The 27,534-nt window shown below is 42.6% G+C and overlaps 2 protein-coding genes across 5 annotated transcripts; both read left to right on the forward strand.

Annotated features, from left to right (window-relative positions):
- The first annotated feature begins 819 nt into the window (after positions 1-819).
- On the forward strand, positions 820-4,993 carry LOC110537151 (bone morphogenetic protein 10-like). Its single transcript, XM_021622969.3, has 2 exons — positions 820-1,357; positions 1,921-4,993. Exons 1-2 carry the CDS (start codon positions 1,000-1,002, stop codon positions 2,982-2,984), a joined length of 1,422 nt encoding a protein of 473 aa, XP_021478644.3. The 5' UTR covers positions 820-999; the 3' UTR covers positions 2,985-4,993.
- Positions 4,994-6,888: 1,895 nt separating this feature from the next.
- On the forward strand, positions 6,889-26,925 carry LOC110537152 (SMAD family member 4). 4 transcript variants are annotated; one of them, XM_090191964.1, is made up of 12 exons: positions 6,889-7,188; positions 7,791-8,187; positions 8,401-8,575; positions 8,676-8,702; positions 8,807-9,016; positions 9,306-9,437; positions 10,736-10,843; positions 11,135-11,185; positions 11,319-11,502; positions 13,113-13,281; positions 21,858-21,996; positions 25,387-26,925. In XM_090191964.1, exons 2-12 carry the CDS (start codon positions 7,948-7,950, stop codon positions 25,596-25,598), a joined length of 1,647 nt encoding a protein of 548 aa, XP_090048090.1. In that variant the 5' UTR covers positions 6,889-7,188; positions 7,791-7,947; the 3' UTR covers positions 25,599-26,925. The 4 variants fall into 4 exon arrangements, with proteins under 4 accessions (XP_090048090.1, XP_090048092.1, XP_090048091.1 ...); XM_090191966.1 differs by lacking the exon at positions 13,113-13,281; XM_090191965.1 differs by lacking the exon at positions 9,306-9,437.
- The last annotated feature ends 609 nt before the right edge of the window (positions 26,926-27,534 follow it).

Raw genomic sequence — 27,534 nt, forward strand, 5'->3', positions numbered from 1 at the left:
TGTCTCAATTGTCTCAAGGCTTAAAAACATGAACTTGTCTCCTCCCGTTCATCTACACTGATTGAAGTGGATTTAACAAGTGACATCAATAAGGTTTCACCTGGATTTACCTGGTCAGTTTGTTATTGAAAGAGCAGAAATGTTTGGTAGACTCTGTACAGTACTGTACATTAACCTGAAGAAAGGAAAGCACTGTCATGGATCTATGGTCTCTGGATATACTCTGACCTCTTGTGGGACACCTGCAGCACTGCATTAGATTGTCAATGAGTGTTACGAGTGATGATCCTTTCTAATTCACTTTTCAGCCTGCATCACCCTATGAGATTGAGAGGTTATCCCAGAGGTTAGTCTTTCCAAGAAAATACATTAATGCTGATATTCAGTGCCCTCACTCAGGTGTCATAAATAAATACAACGTTTATCCTAAAGAAACAGATATCACATTGTAGGTTAAAGAGAATTTAAGCTGAAAGTTGTGTGTACAAGTCTCCCATCAACAACCAGAGAAAGCACACGCAAATGAGTAGATAGAAGATGAGTGGAGTTTGAGTTAGTGGTCGTCAGCAGGCTGGCTGGCCCAGAGAGAGGCAGGGTGTGGTAGATAGAAGATGAGTGGAGTTGGAGTTAGTGGTCGTCAGCAGGCTGGCTGGCCCAGAGAGAGGCAGGGTGCGGTAGATAGAAGATGAGTGGAGTTGGAGTTAGTGGTCGTCAGCAGGCTGGCTGGCCCAGAGAGAGGCAGAGCCCAAGTGACATCTCCAACATGTCAGCACAGTGAAGTGGACAACACATCCCGCCCTGCCCTCTGCACCCAATCACAAGATCAACAAGGACAAAGCTGTTTTCCCTCGACCCCCACACCACCCTGTCAGCCCCGAGACAAACTGCCGTTGGATAAGGTAGAACTGTTCTGCAGGTATCCTCTGCAGAGGATCCTATTCTATTTCCATACTTGATACTCATCCTTTGGACCTGAACCCGCCTTTGACTCAGGCAGTCATGGTTACTCCAGTGTTCTCCATACTGGGCTACATCTACTCTCTGAGCCTCCTGCCTCTGCTGCTGCCTGGTTCCAGCCAGGGCAGTCCCATCATGTCACCTGAGGAGTTTCGAAGGGGCCCTGGGGCTAGAGGTCTGGTGGATACCTCCATGTTGGAGCAGAATGAAGACCTGGACATGCAGGACTTTCAGGGTCAGTTTCTGTCCACATTGAACCTCACAGAGCTGGGCCCCTGGCCAAGGCCCCGTGAGGCCCGTAAAGAGCCACCAGAATACATGCTGGAACTGTACAACCGCTTTGCCAACGATCGCACGGCCATGCCCTCTGCCAACATAGTGCGTAGTTTCAAGAATGAAGGTACAACATGTACTTATATTTGTCTGAAGACATTGTTTTTTTAAATGTTTAACTTTTCATCATTTTGAAAAAATGTATCTTTGGATATGATTAATTGTTTATTTAGCTAACATTATGAAGCAACTCAAATTAACTTGAGAACAATAGCACTATACAATCTATTGACCAATACAACTTTAAAAGTATATTAAAAATGTACACTGATACTCAGCTGTTCTTTCAGAGGAGTTAAGATTTGACTAACTGTAAATCACTCTCTGTTTGGATAACTGAGATTAACTTTAAATGATTCAAAGTGTTATGGAGTTCGCCTTAAATTTTGACAAGAATGAAATATGATATTTACCCTTAAAGAAACTTTTATTAAATTGTAATTGGTTTAACAGTTACTTATTTCCTCTTCTTGAAGTCAAATTACATGATATGATCGCAATTTATTCTAACCATATAAAAAAATATCTCAATTAAAAGCTTTATTATTGATGCATTATTTAATATAAAATTGATTAAATCCAATTTGAGTCTAAACCCAATTCAGACCTTCATTGATATTTTAATTCCAGATTCCTCCTTCTACAGTGTGACGGTCAGGGGCGTGAGGACACACCCCCTGCTGTTCAACATCTCCATCCCCCACCACGAGCACATCCTCACCGCTGAGCTCCGCCTCTACACCCTGGTCCAGAGGGATCGCAGATGCTACGCCGGCCTTGATCGCAAGGTGACCATCTACAAGATCCACGAGGGGGGGCACTGGAGGAAAGAAGAGGGGAGGGACGAAAGAAGGAATGAGCAGGAGACAGACAAAATGGAGGAAATGGAGGTGCTGGCAACCCGGCAAATCTATGGTAAAGACGATGCCTGGATTACCTTTGACCTGACTCATCAGGTCAACCTTTGGTGTAAGGCAGAGAGCTCCGCCCACCGACTGGAGGTCCACATTGCAAGTCTGGGTTCTGATGGTGGGAAGACCCCCCAGGTCAGAGAAGAGGATGGAAGGAAAGAGTTGGTCGATGTGGATGTTGACATGGGCTCAGATGGTAAACACATGCCAGTGGTGATTGTGTTCTCAGATGATCAGAACAGAGACCATCGTGAGGAGGACAAGTGGGAGCTCAACCAGTTTACAGAACATGAGAATGACCTGCCGGCTGACCTGGAGCCGAGTCCACAGGTGAATTGGGGGGACCAGGCTGGGAGCGATGCTAGGAACACTGATGGAGAGGAGCTGTATGAGGAGACTCTCATGCAACTGCACTCCAACCTCATTTATGACACGCTTCCCCGAATCCGCCGCAACACCAAGGGTGACCCCTGTAAGAAGACCCCTCTCTATGTGGAGTTTAAGGACATTGGCTGGGATACTTGGGTCATACAGCCCCTGGGCTATGAAGCCTATGAGTGCAATGGTGTATGCAGCTACCCCATGACCTCTGAGGTCTCGCCTACCAAGCACGCCATTGTCCAGAGTCGGCTGAGCAGTAAGATTCCACAGAAGGCGTCACCAGCCTGCTGTGTTCCCACCAAGCTAGAGCCCATCTCACTCCTTTATGTCGAGGACGGAGGAGTGGTCACCTACATGCACAAGTACGAGGGCATGGTGGTGTCAGAATGCGGCTGTAGATAATCATAGAACTGACTGTAGGTTCAGGAGAGAGGTATAGAGACTGTGGATTAACGTAGACTGAGTGGTCATCAATTTCACTATCAAGAAGAAAATCAGATCAAAAGTGCCTATTTGAAAATAATACATTTCTGCAATCATTAAGGATACTTGCTTTGTGAGCTATTAGCAGACATATAGTGTAAACAGAATGCATACAGTAAACCATATTAAGGGCATGAAAAATTTCTATATCTATATTTTGCAGCATCAACTACATTGTATGACAAAGATAAACAGTGGAGGCGTAAATAGGAAGATGACAGGGCAAGAGGGTCCTGCCTGTATGTGCATTCAATTATGTACATTTGCCATTTGTAAAAGTACATTTCTTATTATATTGAGATTATATAAATGCTATTTTACAATGCCAGCAATATAATTATTTTTTTTTAAGAAAAAAAAAGTGAAATGTGAATATCATGCTGTTCTTTGTAGTTTGTGATCATACATTTGACTTTCATTTTGGCGATATTGGTATGTACCGTCAGATATACACAAAACCTTGTTGGTTTAAGTAGCTCTTGGTTTAAATGGTTGGTCCTGTATGGCTTAGTTGGTAGAGTATGGCGCTTACCAGGTCAGTATTGTGGGTTTGATTCCTGTGTCCACCCATATGTAAAATGTATGCACGCATGACTCTTAAGTCGTGTCTGCTAAATGGCATATATTGTTATAATATATCATTATACAATGAGTGTACAAAACGTTAAGAACACCCCCCCCCCCCCCCCCCCCACACACACACACACACAAAATGTTACCCATCCAGCTTCAATTCGTCAGGGCATGGACTTTACAAGGGGTCGAAAGCGTTCCACAGGGATGCTCGCCCATGTTGACTCCAATGCTTCCCACAGTTGTGTCGAGTGGGCTGGATGTCCGTTGGGTGGTGGACCATTCTTGATACACACGGGAAACTGTTGAATGTGAAAAACCCAGCAGCGTTGCAGTTCTTCACACAAACCGATGCGCCTGGCTCCTCCTACCACAACCCGTTCTAAAGCACTTAAATATGTTGTCTTTCCCATTCAGCCTCGTCTCAGTTGTCTTTCCCATTCAGCCTCGTCTCAGTTGTCTTTCCCATTCAGCCTCGTCTCAGTTGTCTTTCCCATTCAGCCTCGTCTCAGTTGTCTTTCCCATTCAGCCTCGTCTCAATTGTCTCAAGGCTTAAAAATGCTTCTTTAACCTGTCTCCTCCCCTTCATCTACATTGATTGAAGTGGATTTAACAAGTGTTATCAATAAGGGATCATAGCTTTCACCTGGATTCAGCTGGTCAGTCTATGTCATGGAAAGAGCAGGTGTTCATAATGTTTTGTACACTCAGTGTATATTATAAATGAAATAAAAAGTATAACAGATAACTCGTATATATCCTACATGCTAAGACAAAGAGGTGTATTCTAAAGCAGAGCAGAATAAATTGTGTTTGAAGTTCATTACAAATGTGAGTGCTTTCAGGGTTGGGTAGGTTTCTTTCTAAATTGAATACGTTAAAGTTACTATCAACCTGTCCAAAATTGCAGTCAGTGATGTAACGTCTAGATGACCCAAACTCAGTAACGTAATCGGATTACTTTTTTATTATTTTCCCCTTAAGTGGCATTAGAAGAAGACAAAAATTATCCATCAAACACATTTGGTGTGTCATCAGAGGTCTCTGACTTGAGGTCAGACTCGCTCAGGTGGAACAAACTTAAACCTGCATCTTTTTCCAATTCTGAATTGAATGTCATTGAGAAAACAGAAAGGTGTCTTTTTTTATTTAACTAGGCACGTCAGTTAAGAACAAATTCTTATTTACAATGACGGCATACCATATAGTGAAAAAATTGTATACATCCGCAAACACCCTTTCTGGATTTAAAAGTAATCCAAGAAGTGATCTAGTTTTTCAAAAGTATCTGTAATCAGATTACAATATGTTTGCTGGTAAAGTAAATGATTACAATTACTATTTGTTTGTAATCAGACAACCCTGTGTGCTTCCATGATTGACTAGACATAGCCTGGTGAAATGTGTTAGAGATTACACTTTGTTTGAGGTTCTCCATTAAAGGCATGCAGACAAGCCAAGAATACAAGTGCACTACAGCAGAAGTGAACCTGAAATTAATATTGCTTTGAATAGAGTGGCATTGTGCAAAAATGGCACTGAACAATGAACTTGCTATAACCTTTCAAGAGTGTTAAGTCAGAGAAGAGAATGTGAAAGCAAAGAAAAACAATACAAAAGTGTCATTACTTTTCTTTATTGCAGATCTCGTTTATCTCTGCAATACATCAAACTTCTCCAATTGTAGAAAACAGAAGCAGAAAGGTACAGATGATGCACAGAGCCATAGATTAAGTTTGTTTGCTAAGTGTTATTTTTCCTGAATACATAATACTGTTCATGTCCATAGAACCAAATGGTTGTTTCAAATCCATTCTATCCACTTATTTGTGGGGTAATCTATTTGCCCCAGTCTGACTCACACTCCCTCCCCACAATCACACTTCCTTCTAAAGCCACATGCCACGCGAGCCGCTTTCTCCCCCCCCCCCCCACCTCCCCCCACCTCAATGTGATGGTGATAAAGAGGTGTCAGGGCCTGGAGACTTGTAGACCATCACTCAGGATGAGACACCATTCCAAGTGGTGAGCAGTTGGGAGAGGGTGCTGTCAGATTCCTGGGCCCCAACACCAACAATCTGTATGGACGTTCCACCCCCCAGACAGCCTCTCTGTATTGGACGTTCTCTCTCTACCCACCGCTGCCTCCCACCTAACCTTGTCTGACATGGCCACTCGGCAGCCCTAATCATGGCTTTGTCTACAGGACAGATGGAAAAACACATGTCACATCATTACCCAGTTTCTGTTGTCAGTGGACTGAAGGCGAGACAACCTCTATGCAATAACGCTGAATGACTGAGTCCAGATTTGCACTTCACTGCCATGCATTTGTGAATCACAAGTATACTGTACTTACCTATGGGGCTGTTTCAGATATTATTTCAGAGTACTCACTTTATGAATTATGATGGTTATTTATTTTGTCAATTTCATTTGACATTTAATCCTGTGGCAATGAATTATCTTCATGAAAAATAAACTGTTTTGCAGCATGAAGACATGGTTGGTATATGGTGTTGTTGAACTAAATTCCAGATCAAATCTCCAGAGTGTTGGATATGCACATAGACCTATGGTACATTTACTTTACTTAAAACAAATGACATACCACCCCTGTACCCCACTGCCAGCTTGCCTCTGAAGCTAAGCAGGGTTGGTCCTGGATGGGAGAGCCAGTAGGAGGCTCTCTTTTCTCTGAAAATAAAAAGATCGCAATGCCCCAGGTCAGTGATTGGGGACATTACCCTGTGTAGGCTGCTTTGGATGTATGTTAAATGGGTGTCCTGACTCTTTGTGGTCACTAAAGATCCAATGGCACTTATTGTCGGGGTGTTAACCCTGGTGTCCTGGCTAATTTCACAAAATCACCCTTAAACCATCATGGCCACCTAAAAACCCCATAGCTTCCAATTGGCTCATTCATCCTCCTCCCCCCTGTAACTTCCCTAGGTTGTTGCTGTAAATGAGAATGTGTTCTCAGTCAACTTACCTGGTAAAAAAAGGGAACAATATAAATGTCTAGGCTATACACAACGAGGAGCAGAACTGATGAACTAAACACTTCTACATGAGTTTGTAGACAGGTTTAACATGTTAAATTACATTTGTCTGTTATGAATGGAATATCGAATGAACACATACAAACGATATGAAACCACAACTGATCTTATCAGCCCTAGGGCCAACTTTTAGCCGACCAGCCTGGCCACTGAGCTCCAGCAAAGCGCTCACAAAACATGCGCCCCCTGCTGCTGACATGAGCGGCACTGCACTCACTGGAGTCGCAGGGAGTTTATGTTTGTAGCTGGCGCTATAGCATTGTTTACGAGTATATTGCAAACATGTTGGTTTTGTTCAGTCACTGACACAATTGAAAAACGTAAAATACAGTCGCATAATATCTCATAACGAGAAGATAATCGAGTATTGGCTCGAAATTCGATTCAGAAAACACTGGTTTTGTTGACGACTACCGTTAGCAAGCTTTAGCTGTCGCTAAAGTAACTAGCTATGTGATAATCGGCTGTACTAAACACTGGACACCCAGGTAAGTCCGATAAATAGATAGCTATTACTTATTTTTTGCTTGTATGTAGTTTCCACTGACTTACAATTTAACCACACGGGGCACATCATCCTTGGGTTTGTAAACGACTAACGTTAGCATACTTAGCTAGTTGTTAGGAGATGTCATAAAAAAAAGTTACCTTTATTTAACTATGCAAGCCAGTTAAGAACAAATGCTTTATTTACCGGGAAACAGTGGGTTAACTGCCTTGTTCAGGGGCAGAACGACAGCGTTTTACCTTGTCAGTTCGGGGATTCGATCCAGTTACCTTTCGGTTACTGGCCCAACGCTCTGTAATAGTCACTAAGCTACCTGTCGCCCCAAAATGTTAACTTACTACTGATAGGCATTTGGCAGTCTCTTAGACACGATTTGACGCGTTTTATGCAACGTTAATTTGTTTTTGTAGCTAAGTAATATTTTGGTTTCTGTAACTTAAGGTTTTGTAGAAAAGTAGCTAGCTAACGTTTGTCGGCATCATTCATTTGCTGTCAGGCAATGCTTTTCTGCATTGACGTGAAATCACAGAAATAGTAGCAAGTTAGTACAACTAACATTCTTTTCTGTCTCCCTTACTGCAGACTGTCCTGGACACCCCGAAGTATGTAGAGTGAACAGGACACATGCCATTCTCACCCTAGCAAAAGGCTTCTGAGATTGTGTTTGACTTATTCCTAGAGTGAGAATTAAGCATATGATTGAACATCAAGTAATAGTGACTGTAGAACGGTGAGCAAGATGTCGATCACAAACACCCCCACAAGCAACGATGCTTGCTTGAGTATTGTGCACAGCCTGATGTGCCACAGACAGGGTGGCGAGAACGAGACATTCGCCAAGCGAGCCATCGAGAGCCTCGTCAAGAAACTGAAGGAGAAGAAAGATGAGCTAGATTCTCTCATCACAGCCATCACCATCAACGGAGCTCACCCCAGCAAGTGTGTCACCATACTGCGCACCTTGGATGGGCGGTTGCAGGTAATGGGGTAGCTGAGTAATTTAATATTATTGCACCAAAAAAAGTGTTTATTGGACAAGTTCAGGTAGTCCCTCCCTGTTTCAGTCCCATTGGTGCCTAATGAATACCAACCTGCTGATAGATAGAAGATATTACACTCACATTACGAGCTGAACTATTTTCTCAGATGACTGCTGTGCTTAGTTCATAACACGTCTTCTCTGTGCTCTCAGGTCGCAGGGCGTAAAGGCTTCCCCCATGTGATCTATGCCACATTGTGGCGGTGGCCTGACCTGCACAAGAATGAACTGAAGCATGTGAAATACTGCCAGTTTGTCTTTGACCTCAAAGCTGACAATGTGTGTGTTAACCCATACCACTACGAGAGGGTGGTATCACCAGGGATTGGTGAGTGGGATTTGTTTTCTCCACTCTCTTGAATACTGTTGTTTAACCCCTCTGAATTTTAAGTTGGATCTTATTTGTGTCCCTCTACTTCTCTTCACAGACCTTTCAGGACTGACTCTTTCAAGCTCAGCTAAGGAAGGGTCTTGCCCTGTACTAATAATTTGCAGTTCACAACAGAGGATTCAAGTGAAGTTCCCCAAAACGTTGACCCTCTCACCCTCCCTGCCCTACCAGGCACACTCATGGTCAAAGATGAGTATGAATTTGAGAACCAGCCATCTCACTCTGGTGCGGATGGCCACCACCAGACCATCCAGCACCAGCCCTCCAGACCAGGGGGTCCCCAGGAGTTGTTCAGCAGCTCGGCTCTGCTCCCTCCCCCTGAGGGCAGCAGCTCAGCCTCTACCTCTGCCTTCTCCAGCCTCGCTGCTGGAGCCTCAAGTGAGATACTGCATTGTGTTTAACCCTCCCCTGTCTTGCAGTTCATTACTCCCCTTAAATGTAACACTTCATTTTGTGGTGAATACACTCCTGACATAAATACAGGATACAGTGGCTCCCTCATACCCCAGTCAGTGTCATGCTGAGAAGCTTTTTCCTTTTTCTGAGGTGTCCTTCCTAATCACTTTTGTTTGTGTGTCTCTGTATTGTGGATTGTTTGGGTGTGTGTGTGTTTGCATATGTTTTTCCTACCCACTCACTCTGGCCCATCCTGCTCCTGCCTCTGTAGCCCAGTCCACTAGCCTTCTGTCAGGGAGCCATAGCACTGAAGGGCTGCGGCAGTTATCCTCAAGGCCAGGCCCAGGGCCTTCACAGGGGCAGAGCGGCTTCTCCCTGGCACAGAGTGCCACATACCATCGCAGTAAGCACCCACACTTGGCCCTCCACATTTCATACAATACCAAGTTTGGGGTTGATTCCATTTGCTTCTTGAATTTACCACATTTAAATGGAATTGACCCAAGCCCTGTCAAACACCATTAAATTGAGTTGGCACCTGCATCCAACAGCCTAAAAATAACAGCTTAGCACTCACACTGCCTATGTCACGAACAATCACATAAATTACCTGCACTTTCAAACAATCATTACAGGTAGCACTCACATTCATCTGCCTTCCATAGACCATGACAATGGAAACCTACGATGAGTGTAACAAACATTAGGAAATCTTTCCATGACATTTGCTCCCGAGTGGCGCAGCGGTCTAAGGCACTGCATCTCAGTGCAAGAGGCGTCGCTACAGTCCCTGGTTCGAATTCAGGCTGTATCACATCCGGCCGTGATTGGGAGTCCCATAGGGCGGCACACAATTGGCCCAGCGCTGTCCAGGTTTGGCCATCATTGTAAATACGAATTGGTTCTTAACCGACTTACCTAGTTAAATAACAAAATACAAAATAATAATAGACTGACCAGGTGAAAGCTATGATCCCTTGTTGATGTCACCTGTTAAATCAATCAGTGTAGATGAAGGGGAGGCGACCGGTTAAAGAAGGATTTTTAAGCCTTGACATGGAGTGTGTGTGCACCATTCAAAGGGTGAACGGGCAAGACAGAAGATTTAAGTGCCTTTGCACGGGGTGTAGTAGTAGGTGCCAGGCGCACCGGTTTGAGTGTGTCAAGAACTGCCACACTGCTGGGGTTTTCACGCTCAACAGTTCCCCGTGTGTATCAAAAAGGGTCCACCACCCAAAGGCCATCCAGCCAACTTGACACTATGCATTGAAGTCAACATGCGCCAGCATCCCTGTGGAACGCTTTCGACACCTTGTAGAGTCCATGCTCTGACGAATTGAGGCTGTTCAGAGAGCAAAAGGGGGGGGTGCAACTCAATATTAGGAAGGTGTTCCTAATGTTTTGTACACTCAGTGTACTTCTGCCATCCCACAAATCCCTGCCCTGTTGCTTTTCACCGTAACCCCATTTACTTCTCAGCATCTGGATGTTCTCTCAAAAAGCTTTTCAGCATTACCACATTGCCTCTCTAGGGGGTTAATTCCTCCTTGGTCAGTTAAATAATTCCTCTCAGCCCTCTGACAGGAGGCCGTTGTTATAGTTCATTAGGTATGTGTTTAGTGTGATTGAGTTATTTTTAGGTCATGGTATTTTCTATCTGTGCTTATGGTCTGATGCAACTGGTGATTGTTCTGATTTCAGATGCCGCCTCAGGCTGGCCGAGAAATGGGAACTTCACCCCCTCAGTGCCTCACCACCAGAATGGGCACCTGCAGCACCACCAACCCATGCCCCACACCCCACACTACTGTGAGTGGCTGTGTTATCCTCCCTCTCTGGGCATTAATCTAAGGGTGCTGCCAACATCTGAGCCTTACAGATTATATATCCCTCAAAGGAACAAGCTAACCTTGAACTAATGCAAAAATTGAGTTCTTGTAAAAGGAAAGAGCTGTTTCCCAGAAAGGATGTAAATGTGCACATATAATGTCAAATAGTCAATGTTATGTCATTCAACATTCATTTGTACTCCTTTGATCCGAGCAGTACAAACTACACCAAACAGCACCGTTGTCTTAATTACATGACATTCTCTTCCAGGGATGGTCAACAATGAGATTGCATTCCAGCCCCCCATCTCAAATCATCCGGGTGAGTCTGTGTGAAACGTTACTCAGAGACTTAGTTCTGTATGTACGGTATGTGTCCCCATTTGATCCGGTATGTGTTGTGAAATAGTACAGAGACCATGTGAATTGAATGTGGTAGTGTTGTTCTGTTCCAGCCCCTGACTACTGGTGCTCCATTGCCTACTTTGAGATGGATGTTCAGGTGGGGGAGACGTTCAAGGTTCCGGCCAGCTGCCCCACGGTGACAGTGGATGGGTACGTGGATCCCTCAGGAGGGGACCGCTTCTGCCTGGGCCAGCTCAGCAACGTCCACAGGACAGAGGCCATCGAGAGAGCTAGGTACTCTACTGTCGTGTCTTTGGCTATGGCGGATTAAGTGATATGACCTGCTATTCTATAAAATCCTTTCTCTGTAATTAATATTACCTGATTGAGCTAATCATGTAAATGTAATTAACTAGAAAGTTGAGGCACCACAAAATAATATTTATAGAGCTTTTATCTTCCGAATAAACTCTTAAAGACCTAGTAATATTTTACATCAATAGTAGTCAATATTAATCGTCACCTTATTTCAGTCTCATCTGAAAATTGTAAATTCTTGGTTATCTTCACGAACCCTGGCTAACAAGTTGAATCAGCAATACAAAATTGTGTTTAATTATTTATTTACTAAATACCTAACTAATCACACAGAATTACATATACACAGAATGAATCATACCTTGATTACAAATTATATCATGAAGGAAAACGTTCCTAGCGGTTGGAACAGATATGACAGCTGGTAACCCCAAAAAAATGGTCTGGGTTTGAGTGAAAGAGCGGGAAGACCGAGGAACAAAGGGAGAAGCGATGTCTCTATCGTAAATACAGTATTTTATGCATTCTAAATTACCGCCCATTTGGAAAAGGAAAATGCAATAAATATTTACTCTGAGCTGCGCTTCGGTAAGTTGGTGGTAGATGGAAGGCTGTATTGCCCAACCGAGTCCTTTGTCCTTTGAAGAATGTCTCTTGTGGTAAATTGAATACTTTGTAGTAACATCGTTGTGTGGTAGACGGGATACTCTGTCTGTTCTTTCCTAGGCCACGTTTGCAGCTGCTGTTGTTAACTCAACGGCTAGGAGGTATCACTTCTGTAGTGAATAAGAGTTCAAAGTTCATCCCATTCGCAACCAAAGCTCACGCTGAGGTTGGCTTCGTTCTGTAGTTGACTTGTTAGTCCTTTTAACGTATGGACCGTCGTCCTCACATCCTCGGAACAGGAGGTTACATTTTCGTCAAGGCTTTATATAGTGGAGCGAGAAGGATGTGTTTGAAAAGTTTTATAACCCATGTCTCTTCACAGGGGCGGGCCACTGATTGAGCAGAGCCCTAACCTTATGAAAACCCAAATCTCTCATATGGAAGCTAAAATTACATTTAATCTCTTCACCAATAATTTCACATTCAAACATTTAAATTGAACAACAATTCCATGTGAATCCGATAACTACAATGTGCAGACTTTCCACTGTAGAGTTTATGTCATCCTATCATTGGTGAGAATGTCTCAGATGACAACCGAACTGACATCATATTCATTAAGTACCACCGCATATGTTCAATTGGTCGGATTACCAGAATCTAGTTCATTTCCCCCCACCTTCTGATGTTCCCAGAATCTCTATGTTAACCAAGGGGTTTTCAAATGTCACATCAGTGGGGAAGAGGTATTTATGACTGTCATAAACCCACCCCAGGCCAAAGTCATGAACCTACCATATCAAATAGAAAAAGGAAAGATTTATAGAACAAGTAATGATTTAATGTCTTTGCTAAATGAAATGACTAAGCAGAACATCATTCATAGTTTTGGAAAAATACACTAGCAAAATGTGAAGGCTTTTACATTATTATTTTACTGTTTGTCTCCATCTGCTTCTTTCCTTCCTTCCTGGCTTTAGACTTCACATTGGTAAAGGGGTGCAGCTGGAGTGTAAAGGGGAAGGTGACGTGTGGGTGCGTTGCCTTAGTGATCATGCAGTGTTTGTGCAGAGTTATTACTTGGACAGGGAGGCAGGACGGGCCCCTGGAGACGCAGTGCACAAGATCTACCCCAGCGCCTATATCAAGGTGACAGATTTTATTTCAGTATTATTCTAATGTATTCCATTGAGGTTGTGTACTTATTATTATTTATTAATAATAATATTATTATACTTCTATTCTTATTGTTGTCACAAAGTTGAGAGTTGACTACTTGGGAAGGTTTATTGTTTCAAAACAGGTTAAAATCCATTAAGTTTTAGACTGTTGTACCTAGGGATGGTTACACAGTATCCAATAATGATGACGCAAAAACAGGTTTTGAAATTTTTGCAAATGTATTAAAAATAAACATCACATTTCCATAATTATTCATACCCTTTACTCAGTACTTTGTTGAAGCAAGTCTTAGATATGACGCTACAAGCTTGGCACACCTGTATTTGGGGAGTTTCTCCCATTCTTCTCTGCAGATCCTCTTAAGCTCTGTCAGGTTAGATGGGGAGCGTCGCTGCACAGCTATTTTCAGGTCTCTCCAGAGATGTTAGATCAGGTTCAAGTCTGGGCTCTGGCTGGACCACTCAAGGACATTCAGAGACTTGTCCCGAAGCCACTCCTGTATTGTTTTGGTCATGTGCTTAGGGTCGTTGTCGCATTGAAGGTGAACCTTTGCCCCAGTCTGAGGTCCTGAGCACTCTGGAGTAGGTTTTCATCAAGGATCTGTCTCTACTTTGCTCTGTTCATCTTTCCTTCGATCCTGACTAGGCTCCCAGTCATTGCAGCTGAAAAACATCCCCCACAGCATGATGCTAACACCACCATGCTTCACCGTAGGGATGGTGCTAGGTTTCCTCAAAGCGTGACACTTGGCATTCAGGCCGAAGAGTTCCATCTTGGTTTCATTATACCAGAGAATTTTGTTTCTCAAGGTCTGACAGTCCATCAGGTTCCTTTTGGCAAACTCCAAGCAGGCTGTCATGTGCCTTTTACTGAGGAGTGGCTTCCGTCTGGCCACTCTACCATAAATTGGTAGAGTACTGCAGAGATGGTTGTCCTTCTGGAAAGTTCTCCAATCTCCACAGAGGCCACTGTGTTCTTGGGCACCACCAATGCTGCAGAAATGTTTTGGTACCCCTCGACACAATCCTGTCTCGGCGCTCTACAGACAATTCCTTTGACCTTATGGCTTGGTTTTTGCTCTGACATGCACTGTCAACTGTGGGACCTTTTATAGGCAGGTGTGTGCCTTTACAAATCATGACTCCAATCAAGTTGTAGAAACATATCAAAGATGATCAATGAAAACAGGATGCACCTGAGCTCAATTTCGTGTCTCATAGCAAAGGGTCTGAATACTTCTGTAAAATAAGGTATTTCAGTTTTAAGTGTGCAAAAAATCTAAACCTGTTTTCACTCTTTCAATATGGGGTATTGTGTGTAGATTGATGAGGAACATTTAGAATAAGGCTGTAATGTAACAATGTGGGAAAAAGTCTTGGTCTAAACTAAATGATCAGTTTGCCATTGTTACCTACAAGGATATACCATGGCATTTAAAATTCTGAAGTGACTACGGTTCCAGATTTTTTTTGTCGTAGCAAAAAAAATTAGATTTCTGCGCTAGTGCAGGATTTTTTTTACGCCAGCTTTATTTAAAAAAATTTATTTTACCTTTATTTAACTAGGCAAGTCAGTTAAGAACAAATTCTTATTTTCAATGATGGCCTAGGAACAGTGGGTTAACTGCCTTTTCAGGGGCAGAACGACAGATTTGTACCTTGCCAGCTCGAGGATTCGAACTTGCAACCTTTCGGTTACTAGTCCAACGCTCTAACCACTAGGCTACCCTGCATAGCTGCAGCTCAGTGCTCCGCTGCGTTTTGCTTGGCGATGAAAGCCTTTGTCTGGTGTAGCCTACACACTTCATGTTGTACATACATAAAGGACATGGTCGACATGTCCCAACTAATGCATTCCATGTCTCATTAGGCTGTTGAGCATAAGTGCAATTTCATGTTTTCTCAGCAGGAGTTAGGCTACATGCAGCTATTTATTTACATGTTGTACATAAAAGACATGTAACTCTGGCTAATGGCTACATCATCACACAAAATGCAGATTGTTTTTTCTCTAATGCAATGGGTAGGGACTGTGTCCTGCATGTGCATCTGCAATATCCGTCACAACAGACAGAGAAGCTTGTAGCCTCCATAATGGCCTTGAATGCTTGTTCAAATCTCTGCAGGGTTTTTATTTCAGCTGTTTTAGAAACTTCAGAGTGTTCTCTATCCAATACTACTAATAATATGCATATATTAGCATCTGGGACAGAGTAGCAGGCAGTTTATTCTTGACACTTTATTCATCCAAGCTACTCAATATTGCCCCCCTGTCACCAAGAAGTTAAACAAATAAAAACATATTTTATATTTGAGATTCTTCAAAGTAGCCACCCTTTGCACGCTCTTGGCATTCTCTCAACTAGCTTCATGAGGTAGTCACCTGGAAAGCATTTCAATTAGCAGATGTGCCTTGTTAAAAGTTCATTTGTGGATTAATTGTGGTTAATTTCTTTATGCGTTTGAACCAATCAGTTGTGTTGTGACTAGGTAGGGGTGGTATACAGAAGGTAGCCCTATTTGGTAAAAGACCAAGTCCATATTATGGCAGGAACAGCTAAAATAAGCAAAGAGAAACGACAGTCCATCATTACATTAAGACATGAAGGTCAGTCAATACGGAAAATTGTAAGATTTTTGAAAGTTTCTTCAAGTGCAGTTGCAAAAACCATCAAGCGCTATGATGAAACTGGCTCTCATGAGGACCGCCACAGGAAAGGAAGACCTTTGCTGCAGAGGATAACTAATGAAGTTACCAGACTCAGAAATTGTTCAACTGTTCAGAGGAGACTGCGTGAATCAGAATTGCTGCAAAGAAACACTACTAAAAGACACTGATATGAAGAAGAGACTTGCTTGGGCCAAGAAACACAAGCAATGGACATTAGACCGTTGGAAATCTGTCCTTTGGTCTGATGAGTCCAAATTTGCGATTTTTGGTTCCAACAGCTGTTTCCTTTTGAGAAGCAGAGTAGATGAATGGATGACCTCCACATGTGTGGTTCCCACTGTGAAGCATGGAGGAGTGATGGTGTGGGGGTGCTTTGCTGGTGACCCTGTCAGTGATTTATTTAGAATTCAAGGCACACTTAACCAGTATGGCTACCACAGCATTCTGCAGCGATACGCCATCCCATCTGGTTTGCGCAGGGGGACTATCATTTGTTTTTCAACAGGACAATGACCCAACACACTTCCAGGCTGTGTAAGGGCTATTTGACCAATAAAGAGAGTGATTGAGTGCTGCACCAGATGACCGGCATATGTGGGAACTCCTTCAAGTCTGTTGGAAAAGCATTTCAGGTGAAGCAGTTTGAGAGAATGCCAAGAGTGTGCAAAGCTGTCATCAAGGCAAAGGGTGGCTACTTTGAAGAATCTCAAATATAAAATATATTTTTTTTTGGTTACTACATGATTCCATATGTGTTATTTCATAGTTTGTGTGTTCACTATTATTCCACAATGTAGAAAATAGTAAAAATAAAGAAAAACCCTTGAATGAGTAGATGTATCCAAACTTTTGACTTGGTACTGCACCTCAAGTGCGCATTACTGCTCTATCACTCAGAGCGCATTGTTGTGTTCGTTCACTCATTCACACACATTTTTCAAAGGTAAACGTTAGGCTTGGGCGGTATCCAGATTTTCATATCGTCTCCATGCCTGGATTTACGGTATTACCGGCATAACACACAAAGGGCATTTAAAAAACTCATTTACCAGAATGCTATCAAAATTAGCACAAACTAATAGCGAAATCACATAGCTAAATGCTAACACGCAAAAACGAACAAACTAATTGTAAAGATGGTCATCCAGCTCAAAGTTATACAAGCGTAGCTATTAGCTACCGAATGTGTGGACATTTACAAGCAAAGTGAACGAGAGAAATTATGCAAATGAACAAAGTTGTGATGCATGCTTTTCTGAAGAAAGAGCAGCATCTGTACGCGGAGCAGAGGAGGAGAAAAAAAATGCAGGTAGGAAGCACAGGGAAAAAATTACTCATCCAGAGCCCTTTGACTTCGGGCAGAAAGCCGTTGTAATATATCTGATGGCAAACATTTAGTATCGCCGATAGACAGAACACTATGGACTCACTAGCTTCCGCTTTCTCCCATTGTGCTATTTACAAACAAATGTCATAATGTGACAGGTGAAATGAAGAATGCAATCTGCTTTATCTCCTTACATATTGCACAAGTTGAATGCAGGTATTAACATTAAAAAGTAGCTACAAATATTCAAATTCATAGAAAAACTTTAAAGTAAATTGTTTTGAAGGTATTGAAAACCCATCACATGGCTTTATCCAAATACCCTGATAGACGGTATACCGCCCAAGCCTTGCAAACAACACCTGCAGATCAAAATGCACATGATTTCCTTAATTGTTCCTATTCAATTATCAACAAAATAGACTAATAAATAGCATGGCTGGCTACTACTCCCTGCATTTATTTAGATGAAAGTAGGCTAATTCACTTGTTTCACTTTGGAGAGGAGAAAAGCATTTCTCTCCCAACACTTATGCCACATTTGTGCGATCAAAATAAACTATCTACATTTCTTTTTATTTTCTAATAATCTGTCGCTCGGTGAACATGCCTAGGCGAGAATAAATAATAGCAAGCAAGCATGAGCTTGTATCACGACATAACGACAGCAACTGCAGAGGACTACAGGAGCGAAGTAGCTACTCTTAGCAAGCAAGAAGCAAACCTACATAAACTACTGGGGAACCCACACTCACCTACTTTGTCTTTTTCTTCCACCCCAGTAGCCAGACGCCGCTCTGGTCTGTTGGAAGTTTCACTGCCGTGTCGGCTCTCCACAGCCGACTGGCCGGTGCTAGGCAGGGTCCCATGCCAGAAGGAGTCTCCCCCTTCCCTGGAGAACAGAGCTGCTCTCACCCCCAACCAACCAGCCATGAAGGTATATTCCACTCACCGTGGAAGTCGAAGAAAGCGTCCTCTGGCAACGGGGGTCTCCATGGAGATGTTGAGCCCGGAACTGACACAGACCAGAAACAGCTTTGCCGCCCTGGAGCCAGGGGTTCTGGCGCCTTCGTCCATGGTGGCTTCCCAATCAAGATCGGATCCGGAGGTACCTGCGTCTTCGTCCTCGATTCTGTCTCCCTCTGCAGTGGCTTCTACCTTCGGGTTCAGATCCTCGGAGCTCCCAGCCTCACTAGACCTCGAGGCTGCCTGAGAGACTGACCCATTCAACATCACCAGCTGTCATCATAGGCAGCTCTATGGTGAGAAACATCTTGGTCCCCAAGGCAAAAACCCTGTGCTACCCAGGCGCACGAGTACAGGACATAACAAGGCTGCTTCTGACTGTTCTACCACAGATGCCGGGAGCTGACATTGTTGTAGTCCGTGTGGGGTCAAACGACGGAACATTTAAAAATGGATTTTAAAGAACTGATTTTAGCATTAAAAGACTCCAAAAAACTGCCAATTTCAGGTCCGGTACCATCGTTGGGCATTACACATCTGGCTAAAAGACGACTGTAGCTCTGCTGGAGTCACTTTTATTGATAACTTTGACACCTTCTTGAAACAGAAGATACTCTACAGGAATGAGGGAGTCCATCCAAATCATCTTGGCTCCTGGACTCTGTCCATGCATTTCAAGGCTGTGTTGAAACAATGACTTGTAAATGATCCAAGACCTGCTCAGTTAATCCCTACCATTGTGAGACTGAGTCGTCATAATGCTGCATCAAATGTACATGATCTTAGGGGCATTGGCAAACACAATGTAAGTAATTTAATTTATGTACCCCTAATTGCACCAAATACATCTGTTTATCCTACAGCTATTGTAAGCAGTAATCATGAGCCGAAAACCAAAGTTACTTTGAAGAATATATGCAAATGAACTGAGGCGGTGTGCAATAGTAGGAAGACCACTTTATGCAGCTCATTTATGCAGCTCATCCTGTACTATCAGCTCCAATGTAAATAACATGAGTAAGTCTACCTCTGATAAGCTTCCTAGTAAAGCATTAAAAACAATCAAACAACCCAGAAAAGTGCTAAAAATTGCCCATATTAACGTATGTAGCCTAAGAAACAAGGTCCATGAAGTCAATAACTTGCTTGTAACAGATGACATTCATATTCTGACTCTCTGAAACTCACTTAGATAATACCTTTGATACAATGGTAGCAATACATGGTTATGCCAACTGTTGCAGTCTATATTCAGAACCATATTCCTGTGAAGCTTAGATGAGGAATGGAAAAATTGTATGGTTGAGAGGGATGAGGCAAAAGGTATGGCAATTAAGTCTGGCAGCCCAACTGATTGGCAAATGTACTGCAAATTAGGAAACCATGTGACTAAATTTAAATGAAAATAAAAATAAACTACACTATGAAACAAAGAAATGTATATAAAGAATGATAGTAAAAAGCTTTGGGGCACCTTAAATGGAATCTTGGGGGGAAAAAGCAAACTCGGCTCATTCATTACAAAGCCCACTGATATTGCAAACTACTTTCATTACTTTTTCATTGGCAAGATAAGCAAACTTAGGGATGACAGGCTAGCAACAAACACTGATGAAAGACAATTGTATTTTTGAATTCTGTAAAGTCAGTGTGGAAGAGGTGAAAAAATGTATGTCAGCTTTTGACATTATTGATCATAGTCTGCTGCTGGAAAAAACGTATGTGTTATGGCTTTACACCCCCTGCTATAATGTGGATAAAGAGTTAGACAAGTAACAGAACACAGAGGGTGTTACTTCCAGCCTCTCAAGTATGATCCAGTTAGAATCAGGAATTCCCCAGGGTAACTGTTTAGGCCCCTTGATTTTAGGCCCCTTGACTTTGAGTAAAGCCTGTGTCTGTGTATAGCGTCGAGTCATCTGCATACATATCAGCTACTACAGCGACTGAAATGACTGCAACACTCAACAAAGAGCTGCAGTTTCAGAGTGGGTGGCAAGGAATAAGTTAGCCCTAAATATTTCTAAAACTAAAAGCATTGTATTTGGAACAAAACACTCACTAAACGCTAAACCTCAACTAAACCTTGAAATAAATAATGTGGAAATTGAGCAAGTTGAGATGACTAAACTGCTTGGAGTAACCTTAGATTGTAAACTGTCATGGTCAAAACATATTGATGCAGTAGTAGTTAAGATGGGGAGAAGTCTGTCTATAATAAAGCGATGCTCTGCCTAAACAACACTATCAACAAGGCAGGTTCTACAGGCCCTAGTTTTATCGCACCTTGACAACTGTTCAGTCCTGTACAAAAAAGGACTTAGGAAAATTGCAATTGGCTCAGAACAGGGCAGCACAGCTGGCCCTTAGATGTACACAGAGAGCTAATATTCATAATATGCATGGCAATATCTCCTGGCTGAAAGTGGAGGAGCGATTGACTTCATCACTACTTTTATTTATGAGAGGTATTGACATTGAATGCACCGAGCTGTCTGTCTAAACTACTGGCACACAGCTAGGACACCCATGCCTACCCCACAAGACATGCCACAAGAGGCCTCTTCACAGTCCCCAAGTCCAGAACAAACCATGGGAGGCACACAGTACTACATAGAGCCATGACTACATGGAATTCTATTCCACATCAAGTAACTGATGCAAGCAGTAAAATTAGATTTAAAAAACACCTTATGGAACAGCGGGGACTGTGAAGCAACACAAGCATTGGCACAGACACATGCATACACACACAATAACATACACACTATACATACACATGGATTTAGTACTGTAGATATGTGGTAATGGTGGAGTAGGGGCCTGAGGGCACACAGTGTGTTGTGAAATCTGTGAATGTATTGTAATGTTTTTAAAATTGTATAAACTGCCTTCATTTTGCTGCTTTGGCAGCAGCTAATGGGGATCCGTAATAAATACAGATGTCGTCAGCAATGGAATAATTAGAAGAACAGACAAACTAGTCTACTGAACAACGTCAAGTAGCCAGACAAAAACAACTATATGGCCTCTACAAAGTCGACAGGAAATAACTGCATTGAACAACGACTAGCTACGAATTCTGATTCATTCACAATGTTTGGAGAAGAGGATACTTGTGCCCTGAGACGTTTGACTGAGTGAAACAGAGCCGCGAGTGTGTCTGTGGGGAAATGAGAGCAGAGGGAAAATGGCTTGTTCTGATCCAATCGTTGCAGCAGGCTCATCCGATACCCTGACAGAAGAACTAGCCAATAATTGTTTAGAGTGCACATCGCTTCACACTGAGTGAAAGAGATGTGTGCTGGCAGCTGAAAATGACCTTTTTTCTGAACACAGATAATTACCAAAAATACTCATGTCATAATCGTATTTGTAACATTCTCCATATCCATTAGGATACTTGTTTTGTCTGAGTACTCGGCACAGCCCTAATTTTGACAATCTGGATATCTGGAAAAAATGTCATATGATTTGAATAGTGAAGTTATTTCAGATGCCCATCCCTCGTTGAACCCCTATCCCTTCTACCCTATTGTGTGTAGGCCCTAACCCTGCCTTTCCCCCTTGTGATGTGCAGGTGTTTGACCTGCGTCAGTGCCACAGGCAGATGCAACAGCAGGCAGCCACAGCCCAGGTGGCAGCCGCAGCACAGGCAGCAGCAGTGGCTGGAAACATCCCCGGGCCTGGCTCTGTGGGAGGCATCGCGCCCGCCATTAGTGAGTCTCTCTACATACTATTCATCCTTTAACCTGTCTGCCCAGCAATATATCAATTTGTCTTGTCTCAGAGCATCTCAGGACCTCACAGAAATGCGAAAGTGTATGTACTGTCTCAGATATGAAACTCTATATTCCCCCGAGTAGGTGGTGAATAACTGAGTGATTCATTCTGTCTGATGTACAGTGAGGGGAAAAAGTATTTGATCCCCTGCTGATTTTGTACGTTTGCCCACTGACAAAGAAGTGACCAGTCTATAATTTTAATGGTAGGTTTATTTGAACAGTGAGAAACAGAAAAAAAAGAAAAAAAATCCAGAAAAATGCATGCAAAAAATTTTATGAATTGATTTGCATTTTAATGAGGGAAATAAGTATTTGACCCCTTTGCAAGACATGACTTAGTACTTGTTGGCAATCAGAGGTCAGATGTTTCTTGTAGTTGGCCACCAGGTTTGCACACATCTCAGGAGGGATTTTGTACCACTCCTCTTTGCAGATCTTCTCCAAGTCATTAAGGTTTCGAGGCTGACGTTTGGCAACTCGAACCTTCAGCTCCCTCCACAGATTTTCTATGGGATTAAGGTCTGGAGACTGGCTAGGCCACTCCAGGACCTTAATGTGCTTCTTTGTGAGCCACTCCTCTGTTGCCTTGGCCGTGTGTTTTGGGTCATTGTCATGCTGGAATACCCATCCACGACCCATTTTCAGTGCCCTGGCTGAGGGAAGGAGGTTCTCACCCAAGATTTGACTGTACATGGCCCCGTCCATCGTCCCTTTGATGCGGTGAAGTTGTCCTGTCCCCTTAGCAGAAAAACACCCCCAAAGCATAATGTTTCCACCTCCATGTTTGACGGTGGGGATGGTGTTCTTGGGGTCATAGGCAGCATTCCTCCTCCGAACACGGTGAGTTGAGCTCCATTTTGGTCTCATCTGACCACAACACTTTCACCCAGTTGTCCTCTGAATCATTGATGTTCGTTGGCAAACTTCAGACGGGCATGTACAGTGGGGCAAAAAAGTATTTAGTCAGCCACCAATTGTGCAAGTTCTCCCACTTAAAAAGATGAGAGGCCTGTAATTTTCATCATATGTACACTTCAACTATGACAGACAAAATGAGAAAAAAAATCCAGAAAATCACATTGTAGGATTTTTTATTAATTTATTTGCAAATTATGGTGGAAAATAAGTATTTGGTCAATAACAAAAGTTTATCTCAATACTTTGTTATATACCCTTTGTTGGCAATGACAGAGGTCAAACGTTTTCTGTAAGTCTTCACAAGGTTTTCACACACTGTTGCTGGTATTTTGGCCCATTCCTCCATGCAGATCTCCTCTAGAGTAGTGATGTTTTGGGGCTGTTGCTGGGCAACACGGACTTTCAACTCCCTCCAAAGATTTTCTATGGGGTTGAGACTGGCTAGGCCACTCCAGGACCTTGAAATGCTTCTTACGAAGCCACTCCTTCGTTGCCCGGGCGGTGTGTTTGGGATCATTGTCATGCTGAAAGACCCAGCCACGTTTCATCTTCAATGCCCTTGCTGATGGAAGGAGGTTTTCAATCAAAATCTCACGATACATGGCCCCATTCATTCTTTCCTTTACACGGATCAGTCGTCCTGGTCCCTTTGCAGAAAAACAGCCCCAAGGCATGATGTTTCCACCCCCATGCTTCACAGTAGGTATGGTGTTCTTTGGATGCAACTCAGCATTCTTTGTCCTCCAAACACGACGAGTTGAGTTTTTACCAAAAAGTTATATTTTGGTTTCATCTGACCATATGACATTCTCCCAATCTTCTTCTGGATCATCCAAATGCTCTCTAGCAAACTTCAGACGGGCCTGTACATGTACTGGCTTAAGCAGGTCGGACACGTCTGGCACTGCAGGATTTGATTCCCTGGCGGCGTAGTGTGTTAGGCTTTGTTACTTTGGTCCCAGCTCTCTGCAGGTCATTCACTAGGTCTCCCCGTGTGGTTCTGGGATGTTTGCTCACCATTCTTGTGATCATTTTGACCCTACGGTGTGAGATCTTGCGTGGAGCCCCAGATCGAGGGAGATTATCAGTGGTCTTGTATGTCTTCCATTTCTTAATAATTGCTCCCACAGTTGATTTCTTCAAACCAAGCTGCTTACCTATTGCAGATTCAGTCTTCCCAGCCTGGTGCAGGTCTACAATTTTGTTTCTGGTGTCCTTTGACAGCTCTTTGGTCTTGGCCATAGTGGAGTTTGGAATGTGACTGTTTGAGGTTGTGGACAGGTGTCTTTTATACTGATAACAAGTTCAAACAGGTACCATTAATACAGGTAACGAGTGGAGGACAGGGGAGCCTCTTAAAGAAGAAGTTACAGGTCTGTGAGAGCCAGAAATCTTGCTTGTTTGTAGGTGACCAAATACTTATTTTCCACCATAATTTGCAAATAAATTCATTAAAAATCCTAGTATGGGATTTTCTGTAATTTTTTTTCTCATTTTGTCTGTCATAGTTGAAGTGTACCTATGATGAAAATTACAGGCCTCATCTTTTTAAGTGGGAGAACTTGCACAATTGGTGGCTGACTAAATACTTTTTTGCCCCACTGTATATGTGCTTTCTTGAGCCAGGGGGACCTTGCGGGCGCTGCAGGATTTCAGTCCTTCACGGCGTAGTGTATTACCAATTGTTTTGTTGGTGACTATGGTCCCAGCTGCTTTGAGATCATTGACAAGATCCTCCCGTGTAGTTCTGGGCTGATTCCTCACCGTTCTCATGATCATTGCAACTCCACGAGGCGAGATCTTGCATGGAGCCCCAGGCTGAGGGAGATTGACAGTTCTTTTGTGTTTCTTCCATTTGCGAATAATCGCACCAACTGTTGTTACCTTCTCACCAAGCTGCTTGACGATGGTCTTGTAGCCCATTCCAGCCTAGTGTAGGTCTACAATCTTGTCCCTGACATCCTTGGAGAGCTCTTTGGTCTTGGCCATGGTGGAGAGTTTGGAATCTGATTGATTGCTTCTGTGGATAGGTGTCTTTTATACAGGTAACAAACTGAGGTTAGGAGCACTCCCTTTAAGAGTGTGCTCCTAATCTCAGCTCGTTACCTGTATAAAAGACACCTGGGAGCCAGAAATATTTCTGATTGAGAGGGGGTCAAATACTTATTTCCCTCCATTAAAATGCAAATCAATTCATAACATTTTTTACATGCGTTTTTCTGGATTTTTTGTTGTTATTCTGTCTCTCACTGTTCAAATAAACCTACCATTAAAATTATAGACTGATCATTTCTTTGTCAGTGGGCAAATGTACAAAATCAGCAGGGGATCAAATACTTTTTTCCCTCACTGTAGCACTAAACTACAACCTCTAACCACTGAGTGTTTTTAACCCCCATCCTCCAGGTATGTCTGTGGCTGCGGGTATAGGAGTGGATGACCTGCGCAGGCTGTGTATCCTGAGAATGAGTTTTGTGAAGGGCTGGGGGCCTGACTACCCCCGGCAGAGCATCAAGGAGACACCGTGCTGGATTGAGATCCATCTCCACCGGGCCCTGCAGCTACTGGATGAGGTGCTGCACACCATGCCCATCGCTGACCCTCAGCCCTTGGACTGAGTTATAGAACTGCAACACATTCACGAACTGTCCATAGCCAGCCAACCCTTGAACTGACTGATGGACTGCCCATGCCCCGTAGGCTAGTCCATCTTAACTATTTATCATCCCGCTGTCTGCTGTGCTGAATGGGATGAGAGAGCAGAGGAATATATATGATTTATATTTTCTACCCGCTGGCATCACAGCTAGCCAGAGTTTCCGCTCTGAAGATACCAGCTCATGAATCCGTTTTCTACTCGCCTCAGAATCAGGATACACAGTCATGACTCATGGATGCTTTTCATTCTCTTTTTTTCTATTCATAAATATCTATTTTCATATCTTCCTATTCATGTCAGTTTATATACTGTATTTTTGAGTTGTCAATGCTATGTTTTTTAAATGACATTAGCTTAAATGAGAACTTTATTGGTTTACTTTTCATGTGCTTGTTTTCAGTATGTTGTGTCTTGTTGATTGTTTAGAAAATGTATTTGATATACAGTGTGAGGGTGGTTTCCACATTTATATTTGAAAGTAGGTATGTGTGTCTCAGAATATTCAGCTTTTGTAGCAATGAGTGTGATCCAGGCCAGAGCTTTTGGAAGATGGTGTTCACATCACTGACTTAAATTAATATTTCAGATGCCTCAATGTCTAGACAGATGGCGGTTGTACATTTCAGTTTCGGTCCATTTTTATCTCCACTATAAGTTCTGTAATCATGACTTGGAAGAATTGACTTAAGGGCTGTGATGATACCAATATCGCAATATTTTTTCCCATGGCAAAAATGAAAACATGAAGCAAACCAAACTCTTTGATCTTTTTAAAAACCTGCTGTATGGAAAATATTTTGCTATAGCTTGGAGAGAAAAAATAAATTGAACTCTGGATGACAACATGTTTGTGTTCAACCATAGAGCTGTTTTCCTAAAGAAGTTAAATCTGCTTTGTTTTGTTTCCTTGCCATGACGCTAACGAGTATTGCGATACTGCTATCGTCCCACCCTGGACTTGTGATAACATTCCTTAGAGATATTGGAGGAAAGTCTGAAGCCATATTGATACCAAATGGACCCATATGAAACGTGTAAATGGGTCATAGCAGTCATGTGAAACTTGTAAATACATGTTTTTAAGACCAGATTCTGCATTTGAGAATATTAGCAATCATGTGGTTCTGGATTACTTGTCAGTTTAAAATTGTATACTCATTTTGCTACCTAATTATGACCATGTTTTAAAGAAAGTTAGAAAATGATATGTAGGCTAAGGAAACAGTGCTCATTCTCTACCTTAATTTCTACCTATTATTAATGGAAATAAAATGTATTATATTGAATGTGTATAATTTCTGTTATCACATAGCTGCCCCACAGAGCAAAATTTTTGGACGTTGGTTGCATCCTTATAGGAAAAACCCACTCAGGTTATCTCTTGGTATTTTTTATATTAGTCCACTGGTAAGACATAACCTGACATGCAAAACATTATGGTAAAGACATAGGATTTTCAAGAAGCTAACAAAAACAACTGGGAACTCGAGCTCCGACTGGAAAAAATAGTTTTTAACGGTCATCCAATTTGGGAACACTGACCTCTTTCTAGAACTCACTTTCCGACCTGAAGATCACTGACGTCATTATTTCTCAGAGCTCCCAGTTGTCTTGAACACACCACAAGTGTCACTTGTCACATTAAGTTTTGTATAATTTATCTTGAACACTTGACTGCTGACATTCAAAACATTTTGGGACTGTATTGACTGGAATAATGGAAAAAAAGACCAAAAGATGGTTTGAGTAGATATTTCCTCTAAGCAGCGGGTGGTTGTCCTATTGCCTCACCAGAATGTGTCGTTAATTTCCCGACAATTCTACAAGTTGAATCGCCACCGTTCGCCATACAGCAGGTGATCACTAACACGCCCACTGCCTTCATCCGTTCATCT

The sequence above is a fragment of the Oncorhynchus mykiss genome, chromosome 12, assembly GCF_057628025.1.
Source record: "Oncorhynchus mykiss isolate SJ-2025 chromosome 12, ASM5762802v1, whole genome shotgun sequence".
Classification (NCBI taxonomy): Eukaryota; Metazoa; Chordata; class Actinopteri; order Salmoniformes; family Salmonidae; genus Oncorhynchus; species Oncorhynchus mykiss.